Source organism: Notechis scutatus, chromosome Z, assembly GCF_049901735.1.
Source record: "Notechis scutatus isolate UNSWTSFEM ecotype Mainland chromosome Z, rNotScu1.2, whole genome shotgun sequence".
NCBI classification, from domain to species: domain Eukaryota; kingdom Metazoa; phylum Chordata; class Lepidosauria; order Squamata; family Elapidae; genus Notechis; species Notechis scutatus.
This window is the reverse complement of record NC_142025.1, coordinates 92172702-92190012: the sequence shown is the minus strand read 5'-3', so window position 1 is coordinate 92190012 and position 17311 is coordinate 92172702. Positions and strand designations below refer to the sequence as shown.

Below are 17311 nucleotides of genomic sequence, written 5' to 3'. Positions count from 1 at the left end.
CAGAAGTCACTTATTCTCATAAAGAAAAATGAAGAAGACAATTTTTGTGTCTTCATTAAAAATGGTCCAAATACCTCTGTGGACGTTTCAAACAACTTCTTTAAAGATATGCCTTTTCTACATGGGAATTTGAAATCATCTATTTGGTGCATGCAAAAAAGGAAAAAATAAGTGCAGCATAAGTGTTCCTACTTCAGGCTTTTAAATTAACTGGTGTGGTGATAGTGGTGTTTTATGGGCAGGAAAGAGGAGCAAAGAAGGTGGGAAAATAAGCCCAAAATACATTTAGGCTTGTAGCTGAGGTTCCAGCCACCCTTGCCTTAGAAGACGTGTGGTTGTGCTAGGAAAGGAAATGCCGTGTTTTTCTAGTCAGAAAATTAGATCTGGTGTACCGTCCTGTTGAGATAGAAAGTGGGGTGCAGCTGAAAAAAATTAATAAAATGTATTTTTTAAAAAAATGAAAGTAGGGTATAAATATGGGGTGATGTAGCAAATTCAACTGATATTTTTCTGCAGAGTTTCAATCAAGCAATTATAGAAATTATAGAAAGGATTAAAAACTTCAAAAAAAATCATGGAACCTGATTCACTACAGTGGCATGGCCTTCCTTTGATTGTGGCCATGATTTGAAACTCATAGTCAGGTTTTATCATTTCTTTTTTAAAATTTTAGTAAAATATAATTCTATACCTAAGAAATCAAAGGATGTGAAGTGTTTCTTCTTTCAATATACATAATACTTAACACAAGCCTTGGTGCACCCTAAAGGCAAGTCTTCCTTTCTAAAGATATTTAATTGTTAAGCATATATGTTTAGCCATAGGAGAGGAAAAGAAAGAGATAGACACAGAGCCAGGGATAACATACAAAGATACATACAGAGAGCAGCATGCATACATGAACAAACATGGTGCAAAAATCATATATATGAGCACCTAACTACTGTATATGATTTTGCACAGCTGTCCTTGTATAAGTAGATTACAGGTAGTCTTCATTTAATGAAGACTAAACTAAGCCACTAAGTGTCTGAGCTGAAATTCTACAATCCCCAAACCCCCTTCACTATTCCAGAATTTGTTATGAAACTAGTTTATCTAGAATGGGCTCTTTAAAAAAGAAAAATAACAACACCAACCACCATCAATGTAATATTTATTATGCTTTATAAAGTTGCTTCAAATACCTGGATGGAAGCTCCAGTATTTAAAAATCTTAATAGTTTTCCATGTCTTTGTTTCATAAAAATGGCCCTTCCCTTCCCTTCCCTTTTTAGAGGTGAACCAATTTGCACTCTGCATTCATGCTTGGTAGGGAATTCAGAAAGTTTTGTGCTATTTTTAGCTTGTGAAATTTCCACCAGGTGTTTACTGTCTGTTTGAGTTCATTGAGGCATCACCCTAAAACTGAATTATTTAAATGAAAAACAAGACAAGTTCAAAACTAATCCCTCCCTTACCCCAGCATTTCAGTGGACTGAAAAGAAGAGCACCCCCACCCCCAAAAAAAACAAAACCAAAAATCCACAGTTAGATCCACAAGGCCTATGTAAATCTCTCTCATGAAATTAAAAACAATATTTCTGCAATTTCTTCCCCCTCACTTCAGTGAGGTTTGGAATGATAGATATTAAAAGTGGAATGGTGTAAAAGAAATCATGGATAAATGGCTCCTCCTTCCTGTGAACTATCCAGAGAAGCTAAACTGCACGTTACCCTCCTAAGCTAACAAGTTTCAAAGTTAGCTTTTATGTCTATAAATTCTTCAGACAAACAAGATACTGAGATCAACATCAATATTCTTTCTCCATTCTTTTGTTATCAATTTTTCTCTATGATAAATGCTTACATTCTTCAAGTGTCTCAGATGTTGATAGACATTTTCCATCATTACCATTCATCTTTTAAAATAGATTTTGTGATAAGAGATGAACTTTTCTAATTCAGGTTTTTTTTTTTTTTGGCTTGCTTTGAAGGATCAGGTCTAGTGCCTAATTTTAGGTCAGGATAGAGTCCAGTCACATAGACATTTGACCCTGTGATAGACTGCATATGGCTTCATTTCTTCCTTTGTTTATATACAGAGCAAAATCCAGCCATTATTGGATTGTGTAATTATACAATTTAAGACCATTTTTTGTGTCTATAATGCAGGGTGGGAAAGCCTTTGTAGTAGCAATTTGGTGAAATATTTTATATCTGCAAAAAAGTATGAAGAATGAAGGATGCATTGCAATTTATCATCACAGAAGTAAAAGTGGAAATTACCTTAGTTATCCAGTCCATCCCTCAGTAAATAAAAGATTCACTGGTTTATCTGTTTGTAGACCTCCAGAGAAAGAGAATAAACAAGATCCAGCGACTGATAACTCATTTAGTCTGGAAGGTCCTCTTGTATGTGACTTAAGGGTTTTTTGTTTTGTTTTGTTGTTGTTGTTAGATAGAATAGAATAGAATACCTTTATTGTCATTGCATTCTACAAATACAATGAAATTTGAAAGCTACTCCAGCACAATGTCCCAAACACCACATCACAATCACACTACAGAGTATTTAAAAATTAAAATAATTAAAATAATAATTAAAAACCTAGTCTAAAACCTATCTAAAACATATAGTAAGTTAGATAGTTTAAAAATGCCACTATATACATAGGGCTAAATCACATATGCATTGTTTGATTCAAGACAATTATTGCTTTGGAAAAGAAACTGTTTCTCAGTCTATTAGTCCTCATTTTAAGACACTTATAATGCCTCCCTGATGGTAACAGTTCAAAATATGAATGTCCAGGATGAGAATGGTCTGTGGAGATTTTTAGTGCTCTAGAGAGGAGTCTGGTCTTCGCAATCTCTTCCAAAGAAGAAAGAGAGCAACCAATGATTTTTTTGTGCTGTGTTTATAACTCTCTGGAGCATCTTCTTATCCACTGCAGAGCATCCAGCATACCACACCGTTACACAGTATGCCAAAATGCTCTCGATGGTAGAACGGTAAAAAGTAACCAGCAACTTCTCACCCAGACCACTCTTTTTTAGCAACCTCAGAAAGTGCAGGCACTGTTTGGCCTTCTTTGCAGTGGCCATAGTGTGGACTGACCAAGTAAGTTTGTCAGAAATGAGTTCCTAGAAATTTAAAACTATGAACTCTTTCCACATAGTCTCCATTGATATATAGTGGGAGAGTCTCTGCTTTGCATCTTCTGAAGTCTATAATCAATTTCTTTGGTCTTTTTGATGTTCAGGGTGAGGTTATGACTCTTGCACCACAAGACCAGTCTGAGAACCTCTGACCTATAGGGCGTCTCGTCTCCTCTTGATATGAGTCCCACCAAAGCGGTGGGTAGGGAGGTGAAATAGCCATGATACTGTTTTAGCTGTCACATTAGCTATTCTGACAGTTAGTGAAAAGCCAATGGTCTGGGAAAATTAACCAGTTAAAAACCCTAATGTTGAAGAAATATGAATATAAAATAGAATTATTTTGCTCACTTTGTAATCCTGATTCATACTTAATAAAACAGCACAAAGTAGCCATCCTTTCATTTTTGCAATTCTCTGTGTTTTATGATAGTTTAATACAACATAAAATGAGTGCAAAAGTATATTAATTAGAAGGAAAAACTAAGAAAAATATATTTTGAGTTAGTTTTAGTTAGTACTTAATTATTTAAAACATACCTCTTTTTCTTTCATCTATCTATCTACCCATCCACCCACCCACCCACCCACCCACCCACCCACCCATCCATCCATCCATCCATCCATCCATCCATCCATCCATCCATCCATCTTGAGTTCTAAAAGAAGGAAGAGATTGAGTCAGGCAGGAACAATTGTGTAACTGAGTGGACAACTGTTTTTTTATGGCGCTTTGGAGGGATTTGCAACCTAACTGGTGATCCTTCTCTACAGTTTCAGTAGCCTTAAAACGCTGTGGTTAAGAGGACCTGACTATTTGCAATACCCAAAAGAATTTAAGTAATTTTTGTGCTCTTCGATGAAAATGTCAGGTAAAAATGTGATAATTTTAGGACTATCTCCAGAAGCAAGTACTGAGATAATCCTTGTGTTGGCCTACCCAATAAATTTTCAGGTAGCACTCAAACATTCTTCATATAGATTGTTAGAGAGCCACCTGCTCTCAAGTATTCAGATTCAAATTTCCTCTGGTACTTTAATTTGATTTTTGCTACCATCTCCATCATGGGTTTCTGGGAATGGCCCGAAAGAATCTCAGTGTGCTTTTATTGTAATGTGGATGCAACCTAAATATTAAATAGTTTTACCATTTTTGCCTAGAGGCAATGTAATTTAATTTGTTACAGCTATGTAAGAGGTTTGATGGGAGTGTGTATGGTGGGCTGCAATTATGTTTTGCTGCATCAAACTCTTAAAGCTAATTGACTGCTGGCAACACATTTTTAGGACATTTTAAACAGGATATTTAGAAAAGGATGGCCTACACATTACTGTTATATAACTTATATATTGGTGCAGGTGGGCTGTATGCCATGCATCTATAAGCAAGAGGTATCTTTATCTTTGAATTATTATAATAAATCAGGTATGACATTAATTTGTCCCATTATGATGACCGAATTCCTACTATCTGGGGGCATCCTTATTATTATCTAAGTATAAAAACTTGAAAGTTGCAACTTGAAAGTTGTTTCAAAGATTACAAATCTTTGGACCCAATTTACTAGTGTGGGTAAGGTAAGGTTTCTTTAGACACGAGAACAAAAAATTCCTTTTCAAATGAACAAAAAAGAAAATATTCCTAGGTGGAACAAAATGGTTGAATTCAGTGTGATTTCAGATTCTCAAAAGTAATACTTCAGTAAATAATGTTCACCTGACATACCTTCAGAAATTGCCTGTTTCCTAATCTACAATGTACTGATTTTCACTGTCTTAAAACAGTATAGTGATAATTGCTGGGATAGATAGGCAAAATAAATTTGAATTTTTGGAGAAGTTGAATTTAGCTTCTAGAATGTTGCTTTTCTTTCATATTATATTGGCTGTCCTGTGAAACCCATTTCACAATATGGATAATGATTCTAGCTCTCAGGAAACTCACGTAATTTTATCCCTATTATATTTTATTTTAAAGTTTCTGCTTCTATACTGGAAAGAAGTTTTAGTTGTATTTATGAGGTGAAGTGACAGAGAAAGCCACATTCCCCCCCAGAGAGTCATTTGTATGGAAGGGAAGGTGAGAAGAAATAATAGTTTATAGATAAGAATTGATAGATTTTTAAAAGGCAGCCAATAGCTCCTTCTTCATTGTCAGTATAAATATGATAATTTCAGAGTAACATCCTGAAATTTCAGTAGTAGTTTTTGTCAGCTAAATATATATAGAATGGGAAACTAAACTACAACATCCTCTGTAGGTTTGGTCAGATGTTTTACTGAATTCAGTGAGATGTATCCAAACTTATTAGGAGACCGACCATACAATACATTTTCAGTCCAAATATATAAATTCTGATATTTCCAGTTTTCATCAACTGGAACAACACTGGACATTTTTAATAAGAGATTGATATTGTATAGGGTTTCCTGCCTGAGCAGGGGGTTGGACTAGAAGACCTCACAGGTACCTTCCAACTCTGTTATTCTTGATGAGTTTTTGCTATTTTCAATAGGCAGTAAGAAAGCCACTAAAGTGTCATAGTTATTAGTTAAGGCATTGGACAGTATTGGGAGGGTTGTGGTTTTGGTCCATCCTCAGCCCTGGAAATTCCAAGGTCATCTTGCCTCCCTTCTCCCTGCCTTTCAGGTAAATAATTACAAGAGGGTTGTGATGAGGGAGGGAAAGGGGAGATAAGACTGACTACCATGATACAAAAAGCAAAGTAAAAATCTAATAAACTGTAATGGTTTGGAAGTAGTAGGGTTTAAGGAAAGCTTCCAGATCAGACTTAAAAAAACAACAACAAGCAAACATACTGCCACAAGCATGTTTTTTTTTATCCTCTAGAAGTAAACTGTCAATGCAATGTTCTCATTGGTGCCTATTTTTTGCTAGTCAGACTATTTATTTATTTATTGACTATGCACAGGGTAACTCTTACAACATTATTTGAACTGTGTTGCTTGTGATCAAAGTTATTTTCTCTGTTTGGTTTTCTGCCAGCCAGCACACATTTTCCATTGACTTTTTAAATAAAGTACATTGAAAAGCTCAAGGTTTTATGTGGGTTAGCTTTCCACAGCTGGAGCATGATAAAAAAAAATCAGGAGGAAGATTCAGGTGCATCCTTTCAGTTTCCTACCAGAAGCTATCAAAGGCTGAGATGCTTATACCAAAGCAGGTGATTTAGAAGAAAGGCAAACAAGCTGATATTTTTACCATGGAGGAACCTCAAAAAAAGAGAAAAATATATCATAATGAGTTATATATACCCAGTGGAGTTCCCAGAAAAAAAACCCTCCCCAAATAGAGGACTGGTTTTCTTTTGTGCAACAACAAAAAACTCCTGACTTTCTGGAACAGTTGTAGAATTGGCACGATTTGTAGTATCTTATTGTTTGCAGAATTCAGCATTGAGAAGTATGTAAACACCTTTGCAGGCAAGGTTAATAAATCAGGCAACATGAGATAGTTCTCTAAAAGACATTCCCTTTTTCTGAATCCCTCTTTCTCTTCTCCTTAGTACTGAACTACAAAAATGGAAGGGCTCTTTTTCTGCTTAACTGCTTATGTCTAACTGCCGGATATTCCTTTGTTGCCTGACCTGAGGAAATGTTCTTCAGCAATGCTTCTTTCTCACTTAGAATCTGCAATACAAAAGTTGTGAGAAACATTGTAGTTCATATCCTCTTAGGATGGTTGAAACTGTAAGGCAGATTCACAGTTATCATTTTAAGAGTTTTAGAATATTGACATTTTCTTGTTTTGGGGATTTTCATATACCATTATTAATCCAGTAAGAGAATACATTTTAGTAATGCTTCTGAAAGGTCTCAAATAAGATGTTGTTTATCTGGTACCTCATGGTGCTTCTGAAAACACAGAATACTCAACTTTTTTCTTTGAATTAGGATATATCAGCTTATTTCAAGAAGCTTTCACAATCTATATGGACAGTTCTAAGCCAACAACTGCAGTTGTACTGCTTATCCCTCCCATCCTTCAATCTCCTATTATCTAATCCAGGGATCTCCAACTTGAAACTTTAAGACTTGTGGACTCCAACTCCCAGAATTCCTCAGCCAGCCATGTCTTAAAGTTGTTAAGTTGGACCCCTAATACCTGGATTTTCCAATGTCTAGGCTTACTTTCTATCCTCTCACTCCACAACATCCAATTGACCCAGATACATGTTGGCATGATTGATTGATTGATTGATTTCTTGGTTTATGGCCCAGACCAGTAAATAATGGTATAGTCATAGGAAAAGAACGTTGCTGAAATACCAATGTTACAATTTAGGTTGCAACAAAAGTCCTGGTGACTGGAAACTTTTTGTTTATGTACAGTATATTTATAATTAACTCTCGCTCCTATTACTTCTCTTCAAACTGCATAGAATTTACTAATGTGCATATATCCATAAATAGATGAAGCATGTTGGTGAAGACTATGAGTATGAACAATTCCTTTTCTTTTGAGACACTGTTATTCATGAGTTAAAAAGAGAATGAACATTGATTTCTAAACTGAAAATTCAATCATATCCAAACTATTTTAGTGATTTGCCACAAATGCTTCCAAAGTAGTGGTCATCATGTCTTTAAAAAAGGAACTCTTAATGGAAGTTAGTATTTGAGCTGATATTACATCTTCCAAATTCCAACCTATTTTGAATATGATTTGTGATATAAGTGATGTCAAGAGGAATGAGTACTCAGAATGAAGTCCTGTTACTTGAAATCCATTATTACAATGCTTATGCTGGAGGTAGACAGTTTTTAGGAAACTGAAAATAAAGATCCCCTTCATTCAGAATCAATTTACTACATTTATATTTGCTAAATGGCATGTCAGTCTATATTGCTGAACAATGAAAATATGCAAAGAGAATAACATCTGCAGGTAAGGTTCATTAAACAAGTTAAATGAATGTTTTCTAAATCAGAACATAAAAGAAGATTTCTGTATCAAACTGAATGTTCACTTTAAAATTCTATTCAGTTTTGACATCAGAACTGAGAGAGCCAGGCAAATGTACTGGATAAGGCATCACGCTAGAAATGGAGAGATGGTAAGCTCTAGCTTAAGCACAAAGCCAGCTGGCTGACTTTGGGCCAGTCAGTTTCTCTCAGCCCTAGGAAGGAGGTAATGGCTCTTCTCTCCCCTTCCCTCCCCTCCCCTCTCCTCTCCTGGAAAATATTGAATGTAACGGTAGGATTTTATTGATCTGTAGTACATTTCATTGTGCATATGACTGATTAATTTTATCAAAGAAGCTGAAAAATATGGAGGAAGGAAATAAGAAAATGTAAAAATACTATTAAACATCACTTTAAATAATAATAATAATAATAATAATAATAATAATAATAATAATAATAATAATAATAATAATAATAATAATAATAATAATAATAATAATAATAATAATAATAATAATAATAATAATAATAATAATAATTTGCCTGTAGCAAAGAACTGGTGGGATCATAAGCCTGAAAAAGTGGTCGAAAATGAGCATGCAAAACTACTGTGGGACTTCCGAATACAGACTGACAAAGTTTTGGAACACAATACCCCGGATATCACAATTGTGGAGAAGAAAAAAGTGTGGATCGTCGACATTACCATACCTGGTGACAACAGAATCGACAAGAAACAACTTGAAAAAAATCACCAGATATCAGGACTTGAAAATCAAACTGCAGAGACTCTGGAATAAACTAGTGCAGGTGGTTCCAGTGGTACCTGGCACACTGGGTGCTGTGCCTAAAGACCTCGGCAAGCACTTAAAAACAATTGGCGCTGACAAAATCACCATTGGTGAGCTGCAGAAGGCCACCTTACTGGGATCTGCCTGCATAATCCATTGATACATCATGCAGTCCTAAACACTTGAGAGGTGTTTGACTAGTGATTTGTGATACGAAACCCAGCATAGTTATCTCGTTTGCTGTGTTGTTTTGGATACATATTTTGTTGTGAATATAATAATAATAATAATAATAATAATAATAATAATAATAATAATAATAATAATAATAATAATAATAATAATAAACAACCAATGTCCTTGGTTAGGACTCGCGCTGTTGAGCTACCAACCAGCCCCAAAGGCTGTGAATCTCACTAAATGTTAAATAACAATAACAACAACAACAATAATAATAATACTAATAATAATAATAATTCTCTTCATTCTGTTAAGATTTATATTGATATTTTATTTTGGGACCATGTTGATGTTATTTCCAGAAGACAGCATGCTTAAGACCAAATGTGACTATGATGAAAAACAAGATGGAATTTTGAAGTCTGAGCTGGTAGAAATTGGAGAAGAACCCAGGATCCTTTATAACTGCAGGCCAGAGTATGGAGACTATGATCCTATGGAACTGGAGAGGCATTCTGATCCATGTGACCTTGTCAAATCAAGTACTGCAAAACTGAAGTGTGACATCTGTGGATTGGGCTGTGTCAGCCTCAACGTTCTCGTGGTTCACAAACGCAGCCATACTGGTAATTATCATTCATTCAGAAGAAAGATCTCATTTGAAAATATTTCATCTGAGGTTGTTCCATTAGCCACTGAAATGCATTAAATTGAGCAGAACCCAGATCAAGCAACATAGAGTGGCACAACTTAGGGGGCATGCATATGTATATATGTTGGGGAGGAGGGTACTATGAATATGTTGTTACTCTTATGCACTCTAAAAGGAAATTGTTTTGATAAAGAAAGCTATTGGCAACTGAGGGAAACTGCAATACAATCAGAAACAGCTCAGGTTAGTAGAAGGCTTAATGGAATAAATCAACCCCATGGTTGTTATGGCAGAATAATTTGGATTTATCTTTAGCTAAGACCATAGTGCTGTAATAATCACTCCACTGCTCATGCTGTTTTTAAGGTGAGCGCCCTTTCCATTGTAATCAGTGTGGAGCCTCATTTACTCAGAAAGGAAATCTTCTCCGCCATGTTAAACTTCACACTGGGGAAAAGCCATTCAAATGTCATCTTTGTAGCTATGCTTGTCAAAGAAGAGACGCGCTCACAGGTCACTTAAGGACACATTCTGGTAAGTGTATATTTCTCTTAAGATTCATTGCCTTAGTTCCTTTATTTCTGTTTTTATCAGCTGTATTTCAATTCTTTATTATTATTATTGCCTGTTTTAAAACCATAAATGAAAAAGTAAGTCTTTATATAATCTACATCATTATCATATATATCCAATTTCATGATAGCTCTATCCAATTCCTGCATAATTTTGTAATTTTTCATGCATAAAATTTCATTTATTTTCTTCTTTTGTTATTGGAGGTAATTTTCCCTTGCCATGTTTTTGTCTCTCTCTGTGTGGGCATATTCTGCAATTCTATACATGTATTTGTTTACCCTTCTCAGATTACAACATGGATCAGAAAATTATGTTATTTGAGATAATATATTTCTCCATATAGACTTGCAAGTCCATATTGTAAGCTGAGAAGTGGAAATTAGTTCAGTTTCCTTAACAATGATCAAATTCTCTTTCATATTAACCATGAAAAATCATTTTACAAGCACAGCCTCTATAAGAATTCATTAATTACATCGGAATGATCAATGTGATAAAACCAATCTAATTTTGTTATTGCAGCAAGTAAGGAACAACAATTCTGAGGGAAATGGACAGTTAAGAAATAGGAAAAATACAGTAAATAAATAAACAAACAGTATAAAACAGGGCTGTCAAACTCCTGGCCCATGGGCCATATACATCGCGCGCTGGCCATGCCCATGCTCAGTTGAGCAAAGGGGGGAAAAGTCCCAATATGTCACATGATGCCACCGTGACAACATGAGCTTGACACCCCTGGTATAAAAGATCCAGGGAGAGAAGACTTTATTTTATATTAAGAGCTAAGAAATAAAGAATTACAAAGAAAACTAGTCAATACCCCGAAGAAAGGTTGAGAATACTGGTGGCACTACTTCAATGCTGCTGTTTTTTTCTTGTCAAATTCTCAGAGGTAGTCTAAAGATAATTTATTATTGTTGTTGTTGTTATTGTTGTTGTTGTTGTTTTTATTATTTCAGGATTTGTGGCTCGCAATACTAAAAAGAAATGAAAATCAGAACAATAGTTTGTGCTGCAACAGCTCCTCTAGCTACTGAGGCCTTTGCAGCCCTCTCCCACAAGGAAGGGAGGAAGGAGGAAGAGAGGGAGGGAGGGAAGGAAGGAAGGAAGGAAGGAAGGAATATTAGTAGCCCCTCTCACTGCTAGTTTATCCAACATGGAGGCATACAGGACACTGACAAAACAATCTAATGCTCTGCACTTTATATCTGGACAGCTGAGATATAGCTGCAGAGGAGTCATTCTGGTATCTCCTTAATGGGACCTAAAGTTCAGGAACCATGAGGAGGCATTAAGCAACAGGTCTTATTAGCATGGAAACAGAGTTGCAGTTCATCCAAAAGTAAAGCAAAGCAAAGCAAAGCAAAGCAAAGCAAATCTCTAGCTTTGCAGTGGTTTCCAGTACCTCACTGATGAATCATATATTGTATAAATGAGCTAAGGTTTCCATTGCTGACAGCATGGAAATACAAAGGTTCAGAAAGAGCCAACTTCTTCAAGTCAAAATGAGGTCTTATGCGTCATGATGTCATTGTACAAATGTTGTCAATTAAGTAATTGCCTGTGATATCATTACTCTCTCTCACACGCACCCAATTCCTCCACATACATTCATGAGACCATGGCTTTTATAGACTAAAATACCTTTCTTGTGCAGCATTATCCAGAGAAAAGCAAAAAAGCTTCTTCCTTCTGTTAATCAGATATATTTAGATTAGGAAATCAAACATTCCCAGTTTAGGGCACCTTTCATTATTTCAGTCTTAAGCCTATTAGTTATTTAACCTGGCAGGGCTGTTCTGGGGATTAACAGGTCATGATTTGAAGTACTTGATATGTTAAAATGATATCATATTTATTACATAACATCTATAAACCAAATACTCATTTCCAGTGGAGAAACCATTCAAGTGTGAATTCTGTGGACGGAGTTATAAGCAGAGAAGTTCATTAGAGGAACACAAAGAAAGATGTCGGACATACCTGCAGAATGCTAGCCTCAGTGAAGCTGGTGAGCAGTTGGGAATTCTTAATTGCTGTGTTGGAACAGTCTTGTTGGGAATCTTATTTCCCTTTTGCTGTAAGGAAGAGTGATGGAACTATGTGATTAAATGAATATAATATGGGAATTTAAATATCATAGAGGTAGTCCTCACTTAATGACCACAATCAACCCGAAAGCAATACTATTGCTAAATGATGAGGTTGTTAAGTAAATTATCGTGTCACTGCAATGGACTGCAAATCTCATTTTCTCCACGGTTATTAAGTGAATTACCCAAGGTCATTAAGCGAGGCATCACATGATTGCAACTTGTGATTTTATTGCCGGTTTCTCTCAATTGTATCACTGAAGGAATGGCATTTAAAAAACAACTGTGTCTGTCTTAAGGCATAGACTGCTCCAAAATGGCAACCCAGTTCAAATGGCTTTTATTGTGGTCTGCTACCACTACAGTGAGAATTTTTGGCAAAGGATATAGTCATTTTATATTTGTTTGTTTATTTATTTATCAATCTTCTTAACCATCTTTCTCCTTCATGCACGTTTTTTCCTTACTGGACTAAAAATAATGGTTGATGTACAATTGCATTTAGCATTTGTTAATATTTTATAGTTTTCTAGTTTATGATAAAAAATTGATTAAAAAATTGCAGAAATATGGATTAAAAAATCACAGGCCTTTGTTCAATGCAGTACTTCAAAATTCATATTTGAAATTTGGCAAATAGGGTATTTTGAGGTAGTATCAATTATTTATCAATATTTCAAGTAGTAAAGAAATCTCTGATCATAATATTGTATCAAAAATAACACAACAGTTGGAATTATTAATATTATTGAAAAGAAACCTACTCATTTTTTAAATCATAAATGACAGATTAAAAAAAATGTTGCCCAAATTCAGGGTAGCTATGTGGCTATATCAAACTTGTCTATATCAAATTTAACTGGTCTATTGGAAGAGAGAATATGGGGATTTTCCATATTACTTACATACTAAGATGTTTAATTACCTAACACTAACCTTTGTTTGACTGCTCCTATGGAATTCGTCACTCATTTTAACATTTGTGACCACAGGGCTGAGAACACTGGGGGAAGATAGGGAGGTGCATGTAGCATTGAATTCAAATGTGGCTCCCATGCTTGATTGGAGATTCATATCAGACCATTAGCAGGTTCTCTTTTTCCGTCTTCCATTCCTTTGGTGACCACATCATTTGGTGTTACAGGAAACAGTGTCGTTCATTCAGGTCACGCTTAATATTTCTGAGGTTTTTGTTAACCAGCTCTCTTGCTCTGAAAAAATGTGAAACTATAGGTCTGGAATGACAAATGTCACATGTTGGAACAGTGTGAACTGCTTCTCCAAAAGACTCACCACTGTAATAATAATGAAATAGAGAATCAAGGGATATAGAGAGAAATGGGATAAAGATAAATATTACAGGTAGGATTAGTTAGTTATAACTTATGATGATGCTTTTAGTTATTCTTATTATTCCTTGATAGTTTTTCCCATTCTATAATTTAAGTTGGAATATCATTTAACATCACCACAGTGGTTCAATAGATGACATTTAAGTTAATGTCATATGTACATAAGTATTAGAGATACTAGCTTTAATTGGGTTGATTGGTTAAATTACATTTAAATGTATTAAGGTTTGAAAAAAATGGTTCACAAATATATTTTTATTTATTTTTTATAATATATCAGAAATATATTTTGTTGCAACCAGTTAACCAATTTATTTTTATCAATTAATTTAAAATACATTTTTTATTCACTTGAAATATTTATTCTATAGTTGCAGCATTATTTTGCATTTTGAAGCAACACCTGATTTGAAAAATTGCTTTGAATTTTTTACTTTTTTAGTGTAGTATTTCAAATTAAAATACATCTATTAGCAAAACACATTTGTATATAGTTGGGCAAAATACATGCAAAATGCATCTATTAGAAAAATACACACAAAATATTTATCATGTTTATCATGTACAATCTAAAAATATTAAATATTCCATGTACAATTTTATAATGACCTGTTGATTATGTGATAAATTTTATATTGTATGTGAAATAGAAGCATGAACATTTTAGTTGGAAAAATGAGAAACCAAGAATCCATAAGTGACAGATTTACCCATCTCTAGTTAAAAGTCAAGAAGTATTTTTTTTTTGTCTAGTTGCATTTACATTAAGTCAGCTTAAACAGACCAGATTCCTATTAGTGGAACTTGTATACTATATATTCTTTAGTATGGAGCTTATTGAAACTATACAATATGGAGACAAACCCCATAAATTAATATTTTCCATGTGATCTGAGCGTTCCCCCCCTAGTATGCAAGCCACATGGAAAGAAATATGGTGAGATTATACATTATTTAGAAATAAGTATTTAGAAAATTAGAAAATTTATTTATATAATTATTTTAAAATGTTATTTAATTAATTATTTAGAAAAATATTTTATTTAGAAATAATTATGTGATCACTCCAACCAATTAACTTCTTGAACTGTTTGTATGCTGTACAATAGAGAACACTTGTGAACTGAAACTGAAATAGCATCCCATACAAAAACTCTATGCATATTAAAAACTAAAAGACCTTTAGACATTGCAATGCACTGCAGTAAAAAAAAACTATATACAAAATATGCATGAGATGAAAAATGGGCACAAAATATATAAATATTTGAAAAGTGTATCTCCTATTTTGGGGGACTGGAAACATACACAGAAAAAAATCACAATTAGGGATATCTAGATTTTGATGTGGGTTTTTGAATATTTTGAAATTTTAAAATTACAGAAATAAGCAGAAATAAACATTAAATTCCATACTATTCTAACTGATGCAACTGTTTCAAGAGATACTCCACTTTTACTACATTTCAATCCATTTGGAATCTTCCATTCCAACCAATGTTCCAAAATTTGAAAAGAATTCCAAGATTGCCTTAAATTGGAAAATTAACACTGATTGTTGGCTTTGGCTTTTTTGGTGCTCTCAAGTCAGGATTGGAACTCACATTCTTACAGTGCCTAGGCTGTTGCCTTAACTGCTACAACAAAGACGCTGATATATAGTGGGACTCTGTCTTTTTTTTGTTTTTGGTCAAGATAATGTCCTCAGAAAGAAACAAAAAGTCACAGCAGTGGTTAATCATACTCTTCCTCCTCACCAGTTTTGACTAATTTCCAGAGCACGATTTAGGAAATACGTGTTTTGATGGCCCTATGCCTTCAGTAGCATTTGCTGTGTAAAGTGCAAGTTGGCAAATTAAGTAATCTGCCTTGGTCCCATTTTTATGACTAATATCAGAGCCAATTCAAATAACTCTGAATTTAAAATTGTCAAAACATATCAAGGGAGAACTAACAGAGCAACAGGCTTTATATGTGTTACAATATTATATCTATATAATGCTTTTTAAGCACTTCTTTCTTTCATGACAAACCTCTTCCAGTAGGGCAGATCTTAGTTAGTCTCAGACATCAATTTGGTCCATGCAAAGAACAATGCCTCCTCCCAGTAGACTCTTCTAACTTGCTTAATCCAAGGAGCTGAAATTCAGAATGGATGCTATTTGGTTAAAAAAAGTTCCAAGTTTTTTTGTGTTTTAAAATTTATTTTTAGATACATATTAGAACAAAGTGATTTGTGTGAAATTGAATATGAAACTCTGGGTCTGCTTTTGCTGTGAATGAGTGACCTAGAGCAGTTGGTCTCCAGTGGGCTGGGGACCACTGGTGGTCCACAAGAAGATTGTGGTGGTCCGCAGAGAAATGTCACCCCCAAAGCAATTAATCCAGGGTGTGCGGATTAATTAGCAATTAAGCCACAAGGCTGCGCTGCTCACTTGGCCTGCGGGAACACAAGGCTTGCGTCACTTGCATTGCAAACAACACGAAGTAGTGAGGGGAGGCAGGAAAGGGTGGAGGGTGGGGAACTTGCCCCACTTGCCCACGCTCTTAGCCTGGCCACTGGGCTGCTTCTTTCCGCTTCTTTCTTCTTCTGCTTTTGGCTGCATGCAAGGAAAGCAGCAAAAGTCTTTCTTTCTCTCCCCCAAACTCTACCAGAAATGAGTCTTTGGGACCCTGCAAGGCATCCTGCTCCAAGAGGCTGCACTGGCAAAGACTCATTTCTGGTGGAGTTTGGGGGAGAGAAAGAAAGACTTCTGCTGCCTCTGCTGCTTTCCTTACATGAAGCCAAAAGTCTCTCTCTCTCTCTCTCTCTCTCTCTCTCTCTCTCTCTCCCTCCCACCTGAGAACAGAGCTGGAGACTGGTATCCTGCGATTCCAAATAACGAATGATCGATTGGTAAGAAAACAGGGTGGGGAATTTTCCTGCAGACTTTTTTTGGGATTTTCCCAGGGTCTCTGGTCTGGGATTTAAAATTATGAGTTTGATGGTCCCTGAGATCCAAAAGGTTGGCGACCCCTGACCTAGAGTATGTTTAGCATTTGTTCCTATCTTTCAAACAAAGGAAAAATATGTTAAGGACAAACTACTTTTTAGCAAGTTTGTCTGCTTTCATAAATCTTCTCATTAAGAAACTACTGATAAACTTGTTGCACTCAGAGGAACATATTTTGAAAACCACAATTCCAGACTATGTTAGTACTGCATTAAATATAATTGATAAGTGTTATTTCAGGTCTGCTGAAATAATGTTGAGAGTATCAACAGTCATTTAAATAATAAAAAAAAAAATCTCATCAGATTCTTTTCTGCATTATTCTTTTTTGCTTTTATTTGTGCTCCCATTTTGCAACCTGCACTCTTCTTGTTTTATTTCATTATTTTTAATATAAAAATAAGAGACACTGGATGATGATAGAGTTTGGGAACTAAGTGCAATCATCTACTGCAGGAGTGCAAATAAACTTCATATCCAAACAAATGGGAGATTTCCTATTCTCCCCATCTTCTGTGTAACACCTGCTTAGACTTTTAACAGTATTTTTTTTAGCCACACTCAGTTTTTATTTCTCAAGGCTAAATATTTCCAATTCTTT

The 17311-nt window shown here is 35.0% G+C and overlaps 1 protein-coding gene across 1 annotated transcript in view; it reads left to right on the top strand.

The window, feature by feature from the left end:
- IKZF3 (IKAROS family zinc finger 3) overlaps positions 1–17311 on the top strand; it is a 49183-nt gene that overhangs the window by 12392 nt on the left and 19480 nt on the right. Inside the window, exons 4-6 of the mRNA XM_087948176.1 lie at positions 9404–9667; positions 10060–10227; positions 12167–12283. Of these exons, the coding sequence (XP_087804302.1) occupies positions 9404–9667; positions 10060–10227; positions 12167–12283 (549 nt within the window). The remainder of the gene's footprint in view (positions 1–9403; positions 9668–10059; positions 10228–12166; positions 12284–17311) is intronic.